This window comes from Phoenix dactylifera, chromosome 13, assembly GCF_009389715.1.
Source record: "Phoenix dactylifera cultivar Barhee BC4 chromosome 13, palm_55x_up_171113_PBpolish2nd_filt_p, whole genome shotgun sequence".
NCBI classification, from domain to species: domain Eukaryota; kingdom Viridiplantae; phylum Streptophyta; class Magnoliopsida; order Arecales; family Arecaceae; genus Phoenix; species Phoenix dactylifera.
The window spans coordinates 3,601,893-3,619,267 of record NC_052404.1 but is presented as its reverse complement, the minus strand read 5'-3'; the positions used below and the strand labels follow the sequence as shown (position 1 = coordinate 3,619,267).

Here is a 17,375-nt window from a genome sequence, read left to right as displayed (position 1 = left end):
ACATACTCCTCTCATTTAAGCCTTAGCATCCTTACCAATCTAATGACTCAAATCCATTCAAATCTAATCATAAGACCACAATCGACCTATGGTCGGTCCTAATGGGCCTATGTTGCAGTAACCCTTAGTCCACATAGGTCATAGGTTGGATCCTCTCTGATTCCATTTTGTAACAATCCAGAATTTCACCTAAAAAAGCTAGCCGGAAGGTATTATTTAGGTTCTTTGGTCTTATATAAGTATCCAGGATCTACCCGACGCATAGCCAATGTGGGGCTAAACACACGCCTACACGGATCCTCATAGATTAGTAATCAATATAATTGAAAATAACTACTCAAAGAGTTATTGGTAACTCCTAAGTTGTAACTCGATGCTTGGGGAGGAACAAGGCCAGGCATGCCTAATACCCTAATCCAGCTTCTCCGCTGCTCATTGTGTAACAACCCAGGACCTCATCCAAAATGGCTTTGGGTTCCTTGATCCTGTATAAGTACCCAAGATCTACCCAGCGAATAACCGATGTGGGACTAAACACACGCCCGCATGGGTCCTCACATACTCCCCCCGTTCAAGCTCTGACGTCCTCGTCAGGCTAAGACTTCAAACCCATTCAAATCTAATCACAAACACCACGATCGGTCCGTGGTCAACCCCAATGGATCCGTGCTACAGTGTCCCCTAGTCCACATAAGTTATAGGCCGGGTCCGCTCTGATACCAAATATCACGCCCCCGCCTCTGCGAGGCACGTGAGGTACCTAGTGCCCACGTGGGGGCCACATGAGGGGGGAACACGGGGCTCCCCTGCCAGATACACGTCTGCAGGATTAGGAGACACCCGCCTCATATGCCTAGGCTCTAGAACGAGTCTTTCCGATGTGGGACTATTAGGCCTCACACCCTTCCCACCATCGGACAAGAGCCGTCCTCGGCTCTGATACCATTTGTAACAACCCAGAACCTCATCCAAAATGGCTAGCCGGAAGGTATTGTTTGGGTTCCTTGATCCTGTATAAGTACCCAAGATCTACCCAGCGAATAACCGATGTGGGACTAAACACACGCCCGCATGGGTCCTCACATACTCTCCCCGTTCAAGCTCTGACGTCCTCGTCAGGCTAAGGGTTCAAACCTATTCAAATCTAATCACAAACACCACGATCGGTCTGTGGTCAACCCCAATGGATCCGTGCTACAGTGTCCCCTAGTCCACATAAGTTATAGGCCGGGTCCGCTCTGATACCAAATGTCACGCCCCCGCCTCTGCGAGTCACGTGAGGCACCTAGTGCCCACGTGGGGGCCACATGAGGGGGGAACACGGGGCTCCCCTGTCAGATATTGTCCGATTCTGGGGCTTCACGCAAGCATCCTTCACCCCTCCCCGGTTTTGTTTTCCACCCAAAATGTGTCTGCAGGATTAGGAGACACCCGCCTCATATGCCCAGGCTCTAGAACGAGTCTTTCCGATGTGGGACTATTAGGCCTCACACCCTTTCCACCATCGGACAAGAGCCGTCCTCGGCTCTGATACCATTTGTAACAACTCAGAACCTCATCCAAAATGGCTAGCCGGAAGGTATTGTTTGGGTCCTTGATCCTGTATAAGTACCCAAGATCTACCCAGCGAATAACCGATGTGGGACTAAACACACGCCTGCACGGGTCCTCACACAATGTGCAGCAATGGATGATCCAAATCTAATCTTCCTTGGCTTCCGTTGGTTGGGCAGATCTTGAGCACTTTACAGGCAGCTATCTACGTATAGAGGTTATTTGGATTACTGAACCCCAAGTGTATAACTATAAGTGTGCCTAGGCTTAGGAGAATACCTTGTAAAATAGTCGGATGATCTAATCATTCTCGAGAGAGTTCATTAAACCTGGATTAGGAGATCTTTCAAGCAGTGGAAGAGCAATATATACCTTGATGACTGGTGAAAATGATATAGAGATTATTCAAAGTGAAGCACACAGACATTTATTATGCTTTTTGTTTCCAACAAAAGGTGACCCATTTTGTGGTCAGCTTCCATTTTCCAGTCCTCCATCTGATTGAGCCTTGAATTCAAACAGATTAAATGTTTTATTGCTATTAAATGTTATTGCTTCAACTATTAGTATATTGCTTGCACTTGACATTGGAATCTATGATTACAGTACTGGAGAAATTATAGTGGAATGTAAGTAGGGGAAAGGAAAGGAAGCAAGCAAATTGTCAGGAAGCTATTCCCCTTTTTGATGCATCACAGTACATGGCATGTTGCACTTGGAGGTCATTATTCATTCTGGGATCCTGCTGTAGTTTGTCATCTAAATGTGTATTTGGAACAAGAAAAACATGGGAAATGACCATACCATCATTAAGCTTGGTATATACAAAAAAAGGAGAAGAGAATGGAACCAAGATTTAAGCTGATGATCTAAAGATTTGTGTGATCCATGACTTTGAGTGAGGTTTGACCCATGAAAAACATACAAGAGGTATTTCAGAAAACAATATGTAGCATACTGTAGAAAGAGAAATTAAGGACAATCTTTTCATCATCAGACTGATATCTTATGAATCATAGGATCCTTGGTTCAAGTGACTTTTGATTACATCGTCCCCTGGAATGCGAGCAGTAACAAGGACACATAAATTCGAGTAAAGTTTGAGGACAAACATGCAAGAAGAAGTATCTTGTAAAATGATGTCAACCTATCACAGATGAGAAAGCTAAGGATTGTCTTTCTGTACAATAAAGATGTCTGGATTCATCACCACATGGATAGTTTTTGAACCATAGAAACCTTACTATGATCTATTTTTTTGTTCTTTTCCCTGTTTTTTTAACAAAATCGAAGGGCGAAAAGGAAACATGCTAAACCAATGGTTTCAAATTCATTTTTAGTTACTTAATTTTAAGTCTAAACATTGCTTATTTAAATTTATTCTGCTGTTTCCTTTATAATATCATGATGAGATGCCTTACATGCTTACCATGCTTGTAGAAAGAGTTTGTTATGGATATACAACGGTTGCCACGACCCCTGGCTCGCGATCTCGAGTTGGGGGCGTGACAGAAACATGCTAAACCAATGGTTTCAAATTCATTTTTAGTGTTGTAGAATGTGTTTTCACTTTTAATGGTGCATAAATATGTGCTTGTATGCATGTTGATGCATATAAATCTCACTGGAGCTATTGATTCTGATATAACCCAACTAAACTTTCAATAACAATCTGTGTTGGTCCAATTCTCTCTACTGCATTTTTTTTTTGGGAGAGTGTGGCTCATGCTAATGCACTTTTCTCCGTTTTTTCTTCTGGATTATATTTCATAATGTAAATTCCACATGTTGATTGGAGTTTATGACATCTACTGTTTTAGATAGATTTTCCCCATGAGTAATTCGATTTAGTGACTGCATGTATGCAGGTTCCAGGATTATTGGAAATCAGATACATTGTACAAACCATGCTCGGAAGTGCTGCAGTGTTTGCACTCTTTTGTGCGCTTCTTTGGGATTGAGAGTTCACTGCAGAGTGATTTTACGGAGCTCCCTGTTTTCTCTGTCATGCTATCTTCTGGGTGCTGTATCGAATTAAGATACCATGGTTGTGCTCTAAATTAGGACTGTGAAAGCTTGATGATGACAAAGAGCAACTTTTTTCTGAATTTGTTGAATATCACAGATAAATAATTAGAGATGCCAAGAGAGAGAAAAAATTCTCATCATTTCTAAGGTACGTAGATCAGATTCAATTTAGTTTTCACTATATGTGTGTCATCTGATGCTCGCAGGTTGTAGGTCATGGTAGGACCTAAATTGTTGGTCTGCATGCTCATCATCACCTTGGATGTTTCAATGGCTATCCAGCTCCTGTAAAAATCGACCAATGAGATAGCAATTGGTAGATCCATTCAAAGATAGGAGCCGAAAAGGGGCGAACCAACACCATTCTGAAGCAATTTTAAGAAGCACCAATATGTTACCTGTATCAAGGCTCCACGTTAAGGTGATATTGGTCTTTTGAGTTAATGCAAGCATGATGCTATTGCATGCATTTGTGGCAATGAATAGGTGTGAATTGCTCAAAGGTGATTCAAAAGGGACAGCGAACAAGAAGAGATTGATGGTGTATCTAGTTAACTTCACTATTTGTAAAACATGATGTTTTTATTTCAATGAATCACATCAGAATAACAATTCCATCAGTGAATGCAAAATCATGTTTATTTATCTGAAACATCAGAATAACAACTTTATTGTGAACAATAATTTTGGTCATTGTATGTATGATATGGCATCCACTGTCAATGGAGAGATTCAGTTGTCCTGAAGGGCCGACAGATAGCACACGGCACTAAGCTTACTTCAAGTAAGAATGATTGGAAATACCTTGCACCCAAAGAAAGGATCCCCAAGAAACAAACCCAACTCACTCCAGCTGGATCTCTCCATTCTTTCTTGATGGATATCTTCATGGCATTTTTCTGCTTTTCTCCAAATTGGTCACAAGAATCTTGTAAAACTGCATTAATATCATTAGCTCTTGTGTCTAGCAAGCCTTTTTTCAGTCATCTCTTCTTTTACATGAGTTGTAATATAGAAAAGATGAACCTTCTAATGCGAGTCAGAACCTTCGTTTCATTCCACTATATGGAGAAGCTTTTACATAACTGCAGTTTCCTTTTACAAGAGATTAGTGTTAATAATGGTTTGCTCCACAAATGACACTTTACAAGTTCATCTTACACAAGCTCCAGAACCCCACATTGTGAAAACACTCATCTTTGCAAAGCAACTTGGAGGTTTCTGGGAATTACAATGTGATGCTTCTTCACAACCTGTACATTATATTCATAGTTAAAGATGCAAGTTATTTTCTGCCAAACATGAAGCAACGAAGTGATGTCTGATGGAAATAAGGTTGTCACAAAGAATCAGTGAAGCCATCAACTAGAAGGGAAAACAGGGTAATCATAAAACCCTTTACTACAAGCATATTCTAAAACCCATTATATTACAAAGCCAGCAGGATGAAAACCAAATTCATCAAACATAAAATATCAACGTACCATAACTTGGTGTGCAACTAGAGAGACAAATATGATCAGCTACTTAGAAATGACAAAAAAGCAGGAAATTAGGCACTGGAACCTGGAGGGAGAAAAGATGGTGACCTACAATTTAGAAGCATAGGATAGTGACCCAGGATGCTAGTTCTCTGTTGGACATGACCAATGAAGTTGTGAGCATACCTACAATTCAGAAGCATAGGATAGTGACCCAGGACGCTACTTCTTGGTTGGACATGACAGAATGCATGCACTTAGATAGCAAAACAAAAAGGAAGTTCACTGATCTCTTAACTCTACATCTTTCAAGGTATCTTTTAGCATGTGGAGGCATTGGCAAGTTTTATGTACCCAGACCCGATAGCAAGAAGGGAATAAGAGCAAGAAAAGAAAACAACCTTTGGCTTGAGCGGGCATAACGTCTCAGAGAACCACCATCTATTTGATCTTGCATAGACGACCCTTTACCTTTCTTCATCTTGGACTTAGAGATGCCTGCAAGCAGCTGCAAACTGGTAACTTTTCCAGAACTCATGAGTTTTAAGATATCAAGTTATTTATGGAGAACTCTGAATCACCTCTGCGAGAAGTTTTTGGTAATGGCGACTGAACCTCCAGACCATCTTCATCACCCTCAGTCACAACACTTGAAACCCCACTTTCTTCTGACTTTGTGCCATTCATTTCAGGCAAAATGTCCCTCGTTTTAACATTTTTGCCCTCCACTGAAGGGTCGATCACTTCACCAGCTCCATCTGCTAGCAAAAGGTTACTCATACATGGGAGTAAAATTTAGAGGAACAAAAGAATGCAATTTAAGAATATGTTGATCAAAGGAATACACAATTTTGCCAAATAATTACACATGCATACAGTATTACCCAACGATACCTTATCCATTTGTCTGAAACCAGCTTTGTGAATCATGATTCACCCATAATTTTGGGCCAATTCTTCTAAGTCAGAAGTGCCTCCAGTCTCCTCTTTTTGTCCATCAAGATTGCCTCTCCAATATAAAAGATCAAGTAGTTCCAACCAAAGTTCGTCGTACCGATACCGGACCCCATACAGGTGCCACGCTAGTATAGTGTCGGTACGGTATGGTACAGAGATTTTTTTGGCATACTGAGAGACGGTACGCCACCTATACCGGTACCGGTACCGAACCGGTATAGTATGGTATGTTCGGTACCGTCCGGTTCGGTATGGTACAGCATATCATGATACTTCCAACACAAAAGACCAGTTTTATTATGCTCATCTCAATATGAAGCTTCAGGGAATGATGTATAATATTTTTATTACCTTGTTACTCAGTTAATTAGCACACTAGTAATTTGCTCAGTGGTTCAGCCATGAGTGTGATTCTTGGCCACCAGAATTCTTTCATAGTTAAGTTTCAAAAGTCAAAGAAATATAGGCAACGAATAAGAGGAATATGTTGCAGAAATGAATGCAACATAATGTCAATTGTTGCAGGGAGGAAAAAGGTTCAGTTAAAGAGCGTATTTGAAACTGATTACCTTCAGCAGTATGTTTATCAACATCTTTTTTAGTCATCAGGAGGCTTTCAAGACTACCAATCCTCCTTTGATGGTCCTGGGCATTTCTAGCAGTGATTTCTTGTTCCTTTCTCTCCATATGGATCTTATTGAGCTTCTCCTCAAATTCCTCGATGAAAGCTTTGAGCTCTGGTTTTGCAAACTTTTTGCACTGTTTTGAAACAACAAAGATGATAGGTCAAAGTAATAGCAAGTCAACACTTTCAACTGGAATAATATATGAAGGTTCCTGTCAGCAGCAAAGTATCTTTTTTCCAAATGTCCTACTTCTATAGATAAGTAAACCATGTAGACACAGTAGTGTGTAGTGAGTACTAAAGAACCTTGCTGATTATGCTCCTAAAGTGATCCATCACAGAATCTTCACATAAAACATGCTCATAAGCTTTGAAGGACTCCATAAGTTTTTTGATGCCCTTCTCGCTGAATGTTAACTGAGAAAGGCAATAAGCAATGCACTCCCACTCTCTAATATCTGCATCGCAAACATATTAGAAGACAGCCAGATCAATTCTTCACAAATAACATGAATGACTAGGAGCTGATGAAGGAACTTGAGTGATTGATGCGGAAACTAAGGGAACTTAAATTGATAAATTCACACGCTGTAATCCAATCATATTCACCTAAAATAACATAAAAACTGGAAGGAATTGCCTTTTATTTTTAGTATTCGGATAGGATTTCTGTTGGCTTCATCGGGAGGCTCGCGTAGTTTGTTACATCAGCTCCAAAAGGATAAAATTTCCTCGTCAATAGTGATAATCAAAGCAAAAAAAAACCCTTCTAAATGTTCTAATTTATCACCGCTAAATAATACATGTCCATACTTTTTCTTTAATCATCCAATATTTTCTCTAAATTTCATATTTTCTGTTCCATATCCAAAAGATTTTCTTTTACTTATTGTTAAAATGATATGCTAATGCAGGTTAGCTCTCAAGTTAAGGTTGTGAAATCAAATTGAAAGAATTTTGCAATGGCTGATTTAAGCAGATAAATGAACAGCATATTAAGTGGTCAAACCAAGACCAGTCTTTCAATCACTAGCATGGGTTGTATATTGGAATTAGTATGATTTATTGCTGGACACTGCATAGATATTGTTCTATCCTCATTATCATCCATGCCTTTTTTTTATTATTGGCTATAAGGTGATGGAGCAGATGTCCTTTCACTCCCACACAATTATTGAAGTCCAGCACTAAATGAGCATATTAGCAAGTTGTGTTTAAATAATTAACACAAGTCTAGTAGCACTAATAATCACTCCTAGATACATAGGATCATCACCAGACATCTTATGTTGGCAAACTATAGCCCACCCTCCCTCCAAAAGGTGAGAACAACTAGAAAATCACATTATAAAAGGGTAAGAGTCACTATAAGTAGATGTATGGAAACATAATGCATATTCCACAAGATAGCACATAGAGTTAAAGACACAACAAAAGTAATCATGACCCCAATACACAGATTATACAGAGGAAATGAGGCCAATGATGACAGTCAGAACCATTCCTGACTGTCACAGGACATCCCGATAATCTGTCATCAGCTTTGTCAGTAGAGACTCCAGCAATAAATGGAATAAGTTTTTCTTCCTCCAAAATCGTTTCATGAGCACTAACAAAATCAACTTCGGTAACAAATGAATCCTATTCCTAATGTATTGATACATTATTCCTCTAACTCAATATCTAAATCTAATCAAAAATTGTAGACAACTAATTAAGGCAACCCAACCCTTTTCAACAAGGCAATTGCTTAGGTATCAGGCAATCTAACAACTATGGATTGGCAGGTATGAAGTTTCTACTTTTCTGCACAGGCTACAGTAAGATTTTGCTGCCTGTTATCCATCTCTTGAAGTTGATGTTGGGGAACCCTAGCTACATCTCTTCGCTTATAACAAGTTCGGTTGCTGAATATATGTGCACAATAAGAACCTTGTGCTCCCATCACCGGATACATAGAACCAATCAAATGATATTCCATTTCTCCCACATGTAGCATGTGCAGTTATGGAACCTACAATTAAGTCCATTAAATTGAATAAAACAACATAACATAAAACAAACTCAATTCAATATTTGTGGAAAAACAGTCATAAGAATCTGAACATCAGATCATCTCACTATATGTCCGTTCAAGAAAAAAATGCATATGCATATCGAACTTTAAATTCAGTACAAATCTTAAACAACCCATCATGCCTGAGCCCTAAAATTTGTATCTAAACCTTCAATTTATTCCTTGAAAAGATATCTGGAACCCATAAAGTGAACATTCCCAACAGAAAATTCCTTACTTGCAATAATCAAAACCTAAAATCATAGAATCCAAAGTTTAATCGGTAATGTGATGTACTATTAGTTTAGAGATGATGAATAAAAACTTAGATTTATCACAGATAAGTATATGGAGCAGTTTCAAGAGATGGCAAGAGCCTTGCCAATTAAAACAATGAGCACCAAAGAAAGAGAAGTAATGATGAAGAAAACAAGCAAAGAAAAGAACAGAATGGGGATTCCATACACAGATACTGTCAAGAAGCATACCAGTGACTCCACTGAACCTATTGCAAAGCTTTTCAACAAGAGCTTCCATTTGTTTGTCCTAAAGACAGTCAGGAAATCAAGAGTTGAATTACAAGGAGAAATAAGGATCTGCAACAAAGGGAAGCCGCCAATACCTTCTTAATAGAATGTATTAGAAATTGCATGATGTTGCAAAAGGCCTCTTCCTTGAGATTTTGATTGCACAATCTGCCAAGGATATCTGGAAGTAAATTATAAATAGGATTGCTCCCTGCAAGAATAAAAAGCACTTGAATATGAGACAAAGTATGGCACAGTTATCTGTCAAAACGACTATCCAAGCATCAAAATGGTACCCTTCTTTGACAACTCATGAAAGAAAAGTTTGGCAAGACTTGAAATCCTTTCATCCTCATCTTCTATCCTCACGGCCATTTCATTTATGTAACCCTTCACCTGATCAAAAGATTCTTGAACAATTGTGATACCATGCTGATGATGATATAAAAAAATAAACTAATGAGGCTATAGGCAATCTACCACACCTTCATCATGTCGTTCAGTATGAGATGAGAAAGCACTAGAACAGCATTTTTCCTTACAGATACTGAAGGATCTCGTAAACGAGCATACATATGCTCTGTCCAAGGTTCTAAGAGGTTAGGAAAACGAACTGCAAGGTCACCAAGAGCCACTGTGCAGTTCGAACGAACAGTTTCTGATGGTGCATTCTCCACAACAGTGAACAGAAGCTGAAGATTTGCTTCACTGAAATTCATATAATTGACCTTTTTATGTGTTCATTAGATTCTTTTTAAAAAATAAAAACAAATATATATAGCATTGAGTGCACATTTCTCACCAAAAATCCGTATCAATAATCATAAATCTACATAGAGCAAGCATTGCTGAAGCCTGCAGCTCTGGAAACTGCAAAATAGAAACAAAGGACACCTATTGAGTTCGGAAGACTGATCAAAATAGCAAAATGTATAATGATTAATTAACTAAATAAAAGATAAACAGACAAATTACAAAAAAAGCTCATTTACAAAGAACTCAGAACCTTGTCACCTTTTGCATCAAACTAAAATTTCTACAAAGCTTGGAGACAAAGGGTGCACAATATCCAAGGAGGTTTTTTTCAACAGAACCACTAGAAACAATTTCCTTCTCGGCCCTTGCAGAAAGTGAATCAATTATTGCATCTTCAGATGCACTAAGGCCCAGTTCAGCATTTATACCTTGCACCTGTCAACCATGTTTTTTTTAGCTTTCATAAACAATGCAAGTACACCTGATCCTAATAGAAAACATATAGTTTTGGGGGGGAAATGTTGCCAAAGAAAGAACTGAACAATAAAGTAGCCCTGTCAAATGAAAACTTACAGCAGCTTCTTCTGCAGAGCCAGCCTGAGATTCATGTTTTGACTTTTCTTTCTTTGATTTCTGTTTCTGAATCTTCCTAACACAGGACTCAATATAAACCAGATGATTTAGTGCAATATGGCTTATAATAAAAAGAAATCTGCCAAGCTTTGCTGCTGGCACTCTGAAAAGGAAGTTCATGCTATCATTATCCGTGTCGTTGGGTTCTTCATCTCTTTCAGTACCACTGAATACAGAACTGAGAGACTTTTTCACCAAATCAGCAGCAAAGGTTTCGGGTGTTGGATGTATCGAATATATGGTACTTATGGCTTTGTCAGCAGCAGCATACCAAATGTTCTCTGGAAGCCAGAAACCAGTTACTAAGCTATGTAAAATACCAAAAATCCTACTGCCAATGTTTCTTAGTTTTTCCTTATCTTCTTCAGACAATCTTTCAAGCGCAACACATGCAGTTCTTGCAAGCAAAGGCTCTTCCTTAGCCCAGCGTCCAAAACCAATATCAATAATATCTTGCAAGTGAGAACCCAGAATGCTTGGAGATGATTTGGCAGCCATACAAAGAATTGACAAGGCTCCACGGCTTTGTGCTGCCACTACTCCGCTGACATTGAAGTTAAAGAGATCCCATAAAGCTGATATCTAGAGAGAACGTGAGAATATTTTTGTAAGATAATCTCTTCCTTACAACACAGTAGGAAACAAATATTATACATTTTCAGCATTTACAGTGCAATATTCATCAGGCTATGAGATCACGTGCATCTAAATGCACCATATGGATAAGCGCAAGTTATCAGATAGAGAACAAAAGGTATTTGATGTCCAGAGCAATAAGTATTTTACTATTCATGCTTGCATCATGCAAGAAAACAAGCTAAAGAGGCAGTGCCCAATGTTGACTTAAGCATATATATGATTAGACATATTCAAGTATTGTTAGCCATTATGGTAAGCCATAGTGTGCTTAACTATGGTTAAACATGGAAAAGTTCAAATATTGTCATTTTTAAGCTTTGTAAAAGGTACTCCAGAATATTGTTATTGGCACCAGAACTTGAAAGTCAGGCAGGGGAGAGATGCAATTTACTAAACTTACACAAAAACACTAGCAAGTTACTTTCTATTAGAGTTTCACACAACAAGCAAACATGGTTAGTTTCAATCAACGTATATAGTTTGAGACAGATATCACTTCATAGCTAATATATTTCAAAATTAGTAAAGAAAGTTCGGCACCAAGGTTTTCAGGAAAAAAAAGTAGCTCAAATGTTTTGATGTTCAAAAGTTCAAAAATGCATGTCATTGTTATAAGAGTTTAAACATACATATCCAAAGAAAACTCAGATCATATGGTCAGATTTCTGATCAAATGCTTGGAGGACCTAACTATATATCCCCTGCAAACAAAAAGAACCACGCCCACTAGCAACACTATTGGTTCACATTGGTCCATCAGAAGCTGATAGAAATTTGTTGGTAGAAAAAGAACGCCATATAACCAAGCACTGCATGAGAATGCACTTCAGCTTGGTGGTTGTGGGATAATGACTTCGTCATACCATGAGTTTTAAGAACTTGGATGGCATGGATATGCCTTTTTAATACACAAACTGCCACTGGACTTGATACAGCAAAATTGAATGAACCAATAAGATGTCAACAGAACCAGTGAAAAATGAAGTCTGATGCAAGAGATAGCATGCACTTTTAAGTTTTATAATGATGGTGCCTTCATCAGGGAGTGACCTGATCAATGTATACACATTTAAATGTATGTGGCAAATCTCTAAGAACTTAAGCCCTACAACCTTCAAGTCACAACTTTTTCCTATTTATGTCACCATGGGTGATATAAATTAGCTTACAGTATTGCAGAAAGATGAGACCATTTTCTAGAACATTAGAATAGTTCAAGCTGCACCTATCTTTGAAGAGCAAAGGATCAGTCTGATTTGATAGAGAGTCCAAAGTAACTAATTTGTTAGGATCCTAGCCATCTTGAGCTGCGTACATTAACAGCATCAAATGCAAACGGTGAATTATGAATTAGCTGAATGGTTTTGCTTGGTAGCCTCCTATATATTTTCCCTTTGTTGCATTCCAAATGACCTCGTTCTCCCCTCTTTGCTTCTTCAATGGTAGCAAATCACAATACAGACCCAATCCATGCAGCATTTGCATCATTCAGCAAGAACTAAAAGCACTTGCAACTGATAACAACATTTCAACAGAGAGATTTTTGCAGCATCTCTCTCTCTCTCTCTCTCTCTCTCTCTCTCTCTCTCTCTGTGTGTGTGTGTGTGTGTGTGTGTGTGTGTGTCTGTCTGTCTCTATGTGCGTGTGTGTGTAGAACAATGCTGTGATATTTGCATTGCCTCAGTATCTACTTTTTCTCAGCCAACTTCCTTGATCGAATTTAATGAAAATCAACAACATGGAGAGTAATTACATATCTCCGTTAAAATTGAATTCATATCTAAAGATGGTGATCAATGCACTCAAAGAAACCTCCATTCATGGAACAATGCAGTCTAACTTGGCCAACACTCTCACTAATCCAAGCTGAAGCAAAGGATATTTTGTAACTAACTTATGCATTTATTGATCATGCATCCATATGAGTAATATTACAAATAATTTTTATTATAAAAAAGAGCTTTCAGTTCATATGCATTGCATTTGTTTTGGACAAATACCAAGCAAGCAAGCAAGTCTCAAAGGAATCAAGAAGAGTACATACCATGCTTGCAGAAATTTCCCCTTTAGACACCAAAGAACCAATTAGACACTCCAAAGCTGCAAGATCTCCGATGCTAGAATCAACCGCCAGGCTCAACAAATTTCTTGCAGTTTCCATTGGGTTTTTTCTTATATATATAGTGATGAATGCATTTTCCACAGCTTCATATATAGACTTGTCCTGGGAGAACACCTACAAAGATCCAACAAGTACATCAATTCCAGCATCTATCAATCACAGTATATATCTTCTTTACATATATGGAAATTCTATAAAGGTTTACCAGGGGCAACATTTTCCGAAGGCATTCTTCGGAGCCATCGATCTGAAACTGTCTGCACCTCATCAACAGAAGGATTGTGTATTCCACATCAGTGACAGAAGATGATGCTAGCAGCTGAACCAGGGTGGGCATCAGAGAAGTAATGCACTTCGAGAACTGCAAACCAGCCTCGAGTGATGCCACCAATGCCCTGATCTGTTCCAAATTCCCAATATCTGGAACAGTTCCGTCCTTCTCCTTCTGCTCTTCACTAGAAGGCAAACAACTATCACTAACACTCTCCTGCTCTGCGGCAGCCTCTCCACGAAGAGCATCACCATCAGGGACTTCCTCAGAAGAGCCAGAAGGCTCCAGTCCCCGCAATTTCTCTTTGTACTTTTCCAATGTTGCTTCAAAAGCCACAACACGTAGCTGAGGTCCAAATGGGTTATGCTGCAGCATCGTGATGAGCAGATTCAGTGCTGACTTCCTCACCATCGCACTCTTATCCTCCAATCTCCCAGAAGCAACTGATGCCACCTCATTCCACAGACCGATAGGAACAGCATGTTCCTCGCACAATTCTGTCCACACCTGGAGCACCCGGCTCCTTGTGTATGCTGAGACATCCCTGCAGCGTTCTAGAAGAATCTCCAGCATAGCCTGCTTGCCCCTTAGCCGCAGAGACTTTGAACTCATATCACCTTCCACATCCTTATAAGCCTTTGCAACCAGCTTGCCCAAAACCCCAACAAGAGCATTTCTAATCTTGTAAGACTCGCCACCAAAATGAGGCACCAAAACCCCCACATTGGTTGACATAAGTTTTGGAGAATGGTCAGCAAGATCAACAAGAAATCTCCCAACATTCTCTGCCCCAACACCATCCCTCACATAGTCCTTTGGGTCTGTCCTACCAATCTCCCTGATAAGAGCTACTGCAAGGCTCCCATCACCATACTTCCTCTCTGCTGCAGCAACCGCTTCAGCAATGTGAGGGACCGCAAAGTCAAACTTGTAGATCAAATGCTGGATTGATGCGCACATTTGTGCAGTCCGCTGGTGCTTGGTTGCAATGGTGCCTATTATTCGGCCAAGTCCATCTCTTGTGCCCGCATCCCTCAACACAGCCTGTTTCTCGTATAGGGTGACAGCACACCTGCAACGATGGCCAAATTATTGTCGAAATTAATAAGCTTGGTGAAGTGGGGGTGAAAAAGTTTAAGGCTTTAAGAACGGATATTTACTTTGAGACAAAGGAGAGATAGTTCTCATTGATATCACTCGATCCAAAGAGCAGTGACAGGTTGATCTCAAGAGAGTTAGGAATCAAATTGATTATCCGACCCCTCTGCATCTCCCAGTTCCATGCATATGCCGCATTTTTCTTCCGCCCTAGTGCACCGACCTTATTTCACCCAGAAAATCCCACTCTTTTCACCAAAATTAACCAAATGAGTGCAAAATACATTAATTAGGGTTTGGAGCAAGATGTACCTTAGAGCTACCACTGGAGTCGTGGCCGGACTCCTCAGCGAGGGCGATGGTGAGGAGGAAGAAGGTGTAGATCTTGAGGGCATTGCGGTGGGAGGCGATGCGGAGAGTGACTGAGGTCCCGCCGGAGGCCGGCGACGATGACTGGGGGGCCCGAGAGAGGGAGTCGACGTTGGGGAGGAGGACGCTGAGGTTGGAGCGGAGGGTCTCGACAAGGTTGAACTTACAGGAAGGGGTAAGGAGGGAGAAACCCCTCACCAGGGAGTAGACGCGGTCGAACACGTCCTGCTCCTCGACGCAGAAGAGCTCTCTGTCGGAGAGATCAAAGGCCACAGCTTTTTTTTTTTACACCAAATTAAACGAAAATTAGTTCCGAAAAGGGGGGATTTTGGAGAGAGAGGTAAGAATCGAGAGAGGAGGAGGAGGAGGAGGAGGGCTGACCTTTGACGAGCTCTTCGAGTTCGGAGGGGCGGAGGGAGGCGACGTCGATGGGGGATTCAACCCGGAGGGAGGGCTCGTCGGAGTCTTCTTCGAGGTCTTTGAGGTCGGAGGGGAAGACGAAAGGCGGAGCCATGGGGAGAGTGATAGAGAGAGAGAGGAGAGCAAGAAGGAGGAAGAGAAGGGGAGAGGGAATTGAGGAGGGTTGTGGGGAAATTTCTGGGGTAGTGGAGAGGAGAGGGAAAAGGGAGTGTTCGGTTTGAAATGGGGATGAAATAATCGGGGAAGCGGGAAGTTCCAAGATTTTGGCCATCTTCGAGTTGCAAATCGGACCAAGGGGGCCGCACCCTTCTACTCCGGTTCAAGTTTAAGTTATACCTCTTTAACTTTTATATATACATATTTTTTGAATTGGATGATAGAAAGTCCATATAAATAATTCAAGTTATTGGATATAATCTACTATCTATAAGCTCCTTGTATACTAAAAATCATATAATTTAGAGACTTCAAACCTATATATTCAAGAGTTAAAAAATAAATAATTTAAATAATACAAAAGAATAAATATTTTTTGATTATTTGATATAATTTAAAAATAGTAGATTATATCCAATAGTTTAGATCATGGATGTAGAATACAATCATCTAATTAAATATATATATATATATATATAATTTTATAAGGGTTACATCAAATATAACCCGAACGTAACCATATATGTATGTGTTGACACACACACACACATATATAAATATATATGCATGTGTGTACATATACATATTATATATATATATATATATATATATATATATATATATATATACATATCTTAAGAAAAGATTCTTTGCTAATCAAACATTTATCAGCTTATCTATTTTATCTTTACATTCAGTCGCTTTATCTTCTCCTAGTTTTTCTTACTTTAGTTCGTAGCATAGATCATAACCCCAATTATCCCTTCTCTGAGAAGGTGGTACTTCAATAATAAAAGTTTTTAAAACTCGAGATAGTAGAACCAACTACCACTAGTATCTAGTTTAGACATCAGGTGCACACCCACATTGGAGAGAAAATGGTGCCAGCACTTCCTTCTACCATCTCAATTACATCAAACATGAAAAATTGTAATACTAAAAAGAAAAACTTCCTATTTCTCCATTTGCATACCCTGGCATACAAGTGAAATTCTACCCTCCCAACCTCCTCATGTTTAACACTCGGTTCTTTCATCGATCGACCATCATCAGGAGGCAGAGAAACATAATCCGATCTTTGAGAGATGTGGTTGGGTATAGGGTAGGAGAGTGGGGTAAGACAGAATCTATTTGACTTATTCAAGTCCAAGTGGACGGAGGACAATAATCCGAGGATGGTCACTAGCTTTATGCCGTTGAACGTCAGAGTTAACAAGACAGAGAATGCGGGCCTCATTCGGCTAGGGGTGGCAAAATATGACCCGATCCGCCATAAACAGATTTGGATTTGGCCTAAACAGGTTCGGATCGTAAGCAGGTTGACTCGTTTAGCCCGTTTATTAGTTGGATCGGATACATATTTTAGTTGTTTGACCCGTTTAACCCGTTTATAATTTGATGCAAACAATGTTTTTTTTTTGCTTTTTCCTGTGGTCGTTGTCCGCAACTTGGCAACTCCCCATCCTCTTTCATTTCCCCATTTCGGCATTTCCCCCTTCCTCTCTAATCTCTACAGCTCTACCCAAAGCTCCTTGGCACCCTCCTCCTCCTTAGTCAGCGATCAAGGACCCCAGAAGGCTTGAAAGCCCGCCCCCCTCCATATCGGCTCCATGGGACCCTCCTTCTCCTCCTTAGTCAGCGATCAACAAGGACCCCTAGAAGGATTGGGAACTCTCCTCACCA

The 17,375-nt window shown here is 39.9% G+C and overlaps 1 protein-coding gene across 1 annotated transcript; it reads right to left on the bottom strand.

Annotated features, from left to right (window-relative positions):
* Positions 1 to 4,496: 4,496 nt before the first annotated feature.
* On the bottom strand, positions 4,497 to 15,770 carry LOC103724056 (condensin complex subunit 1). The gene is made up of 17 exons (XM_039132821.1): positions 15,498 to 15,770; positions 15,060 to 15,391; positions 14,810 to 14,970; positions 13,584 to 14,721; positions 13,301 to 13,492; positions 10,558 to 11,199; positions 10,243 to 10,419; positions 10,031 to 10,098; positions 9,714 to 9,936; positions 9,525 to 9,624; positions 9,324 to 9,439; positions 9,190 to 9,247; positions 6,952 to 7,103; positions 6,590 to 6,779; positions 5,645 to 5,821; positions 5,465 to 5,561; positions 4,497 to 4,835 (listed from the first exon to the last, which is right to left on the bottom strand). The coding sequence occupies exons 1-17, from the start codon at positions 15,628 to 15,630 to the stop codon at positions 4,829 to 4,831; spliced, it is 3,963 nt and encodes a 1,320-aa protein (XP_038988749.1). The 5' UTR covers positions 15,631 to 15,770; the 3' UTR covers positions 4,497 to 4,828.
* Between the last annotated feature and the right edge of the window lie 1,605 nt (positions 15,771 to 17,375).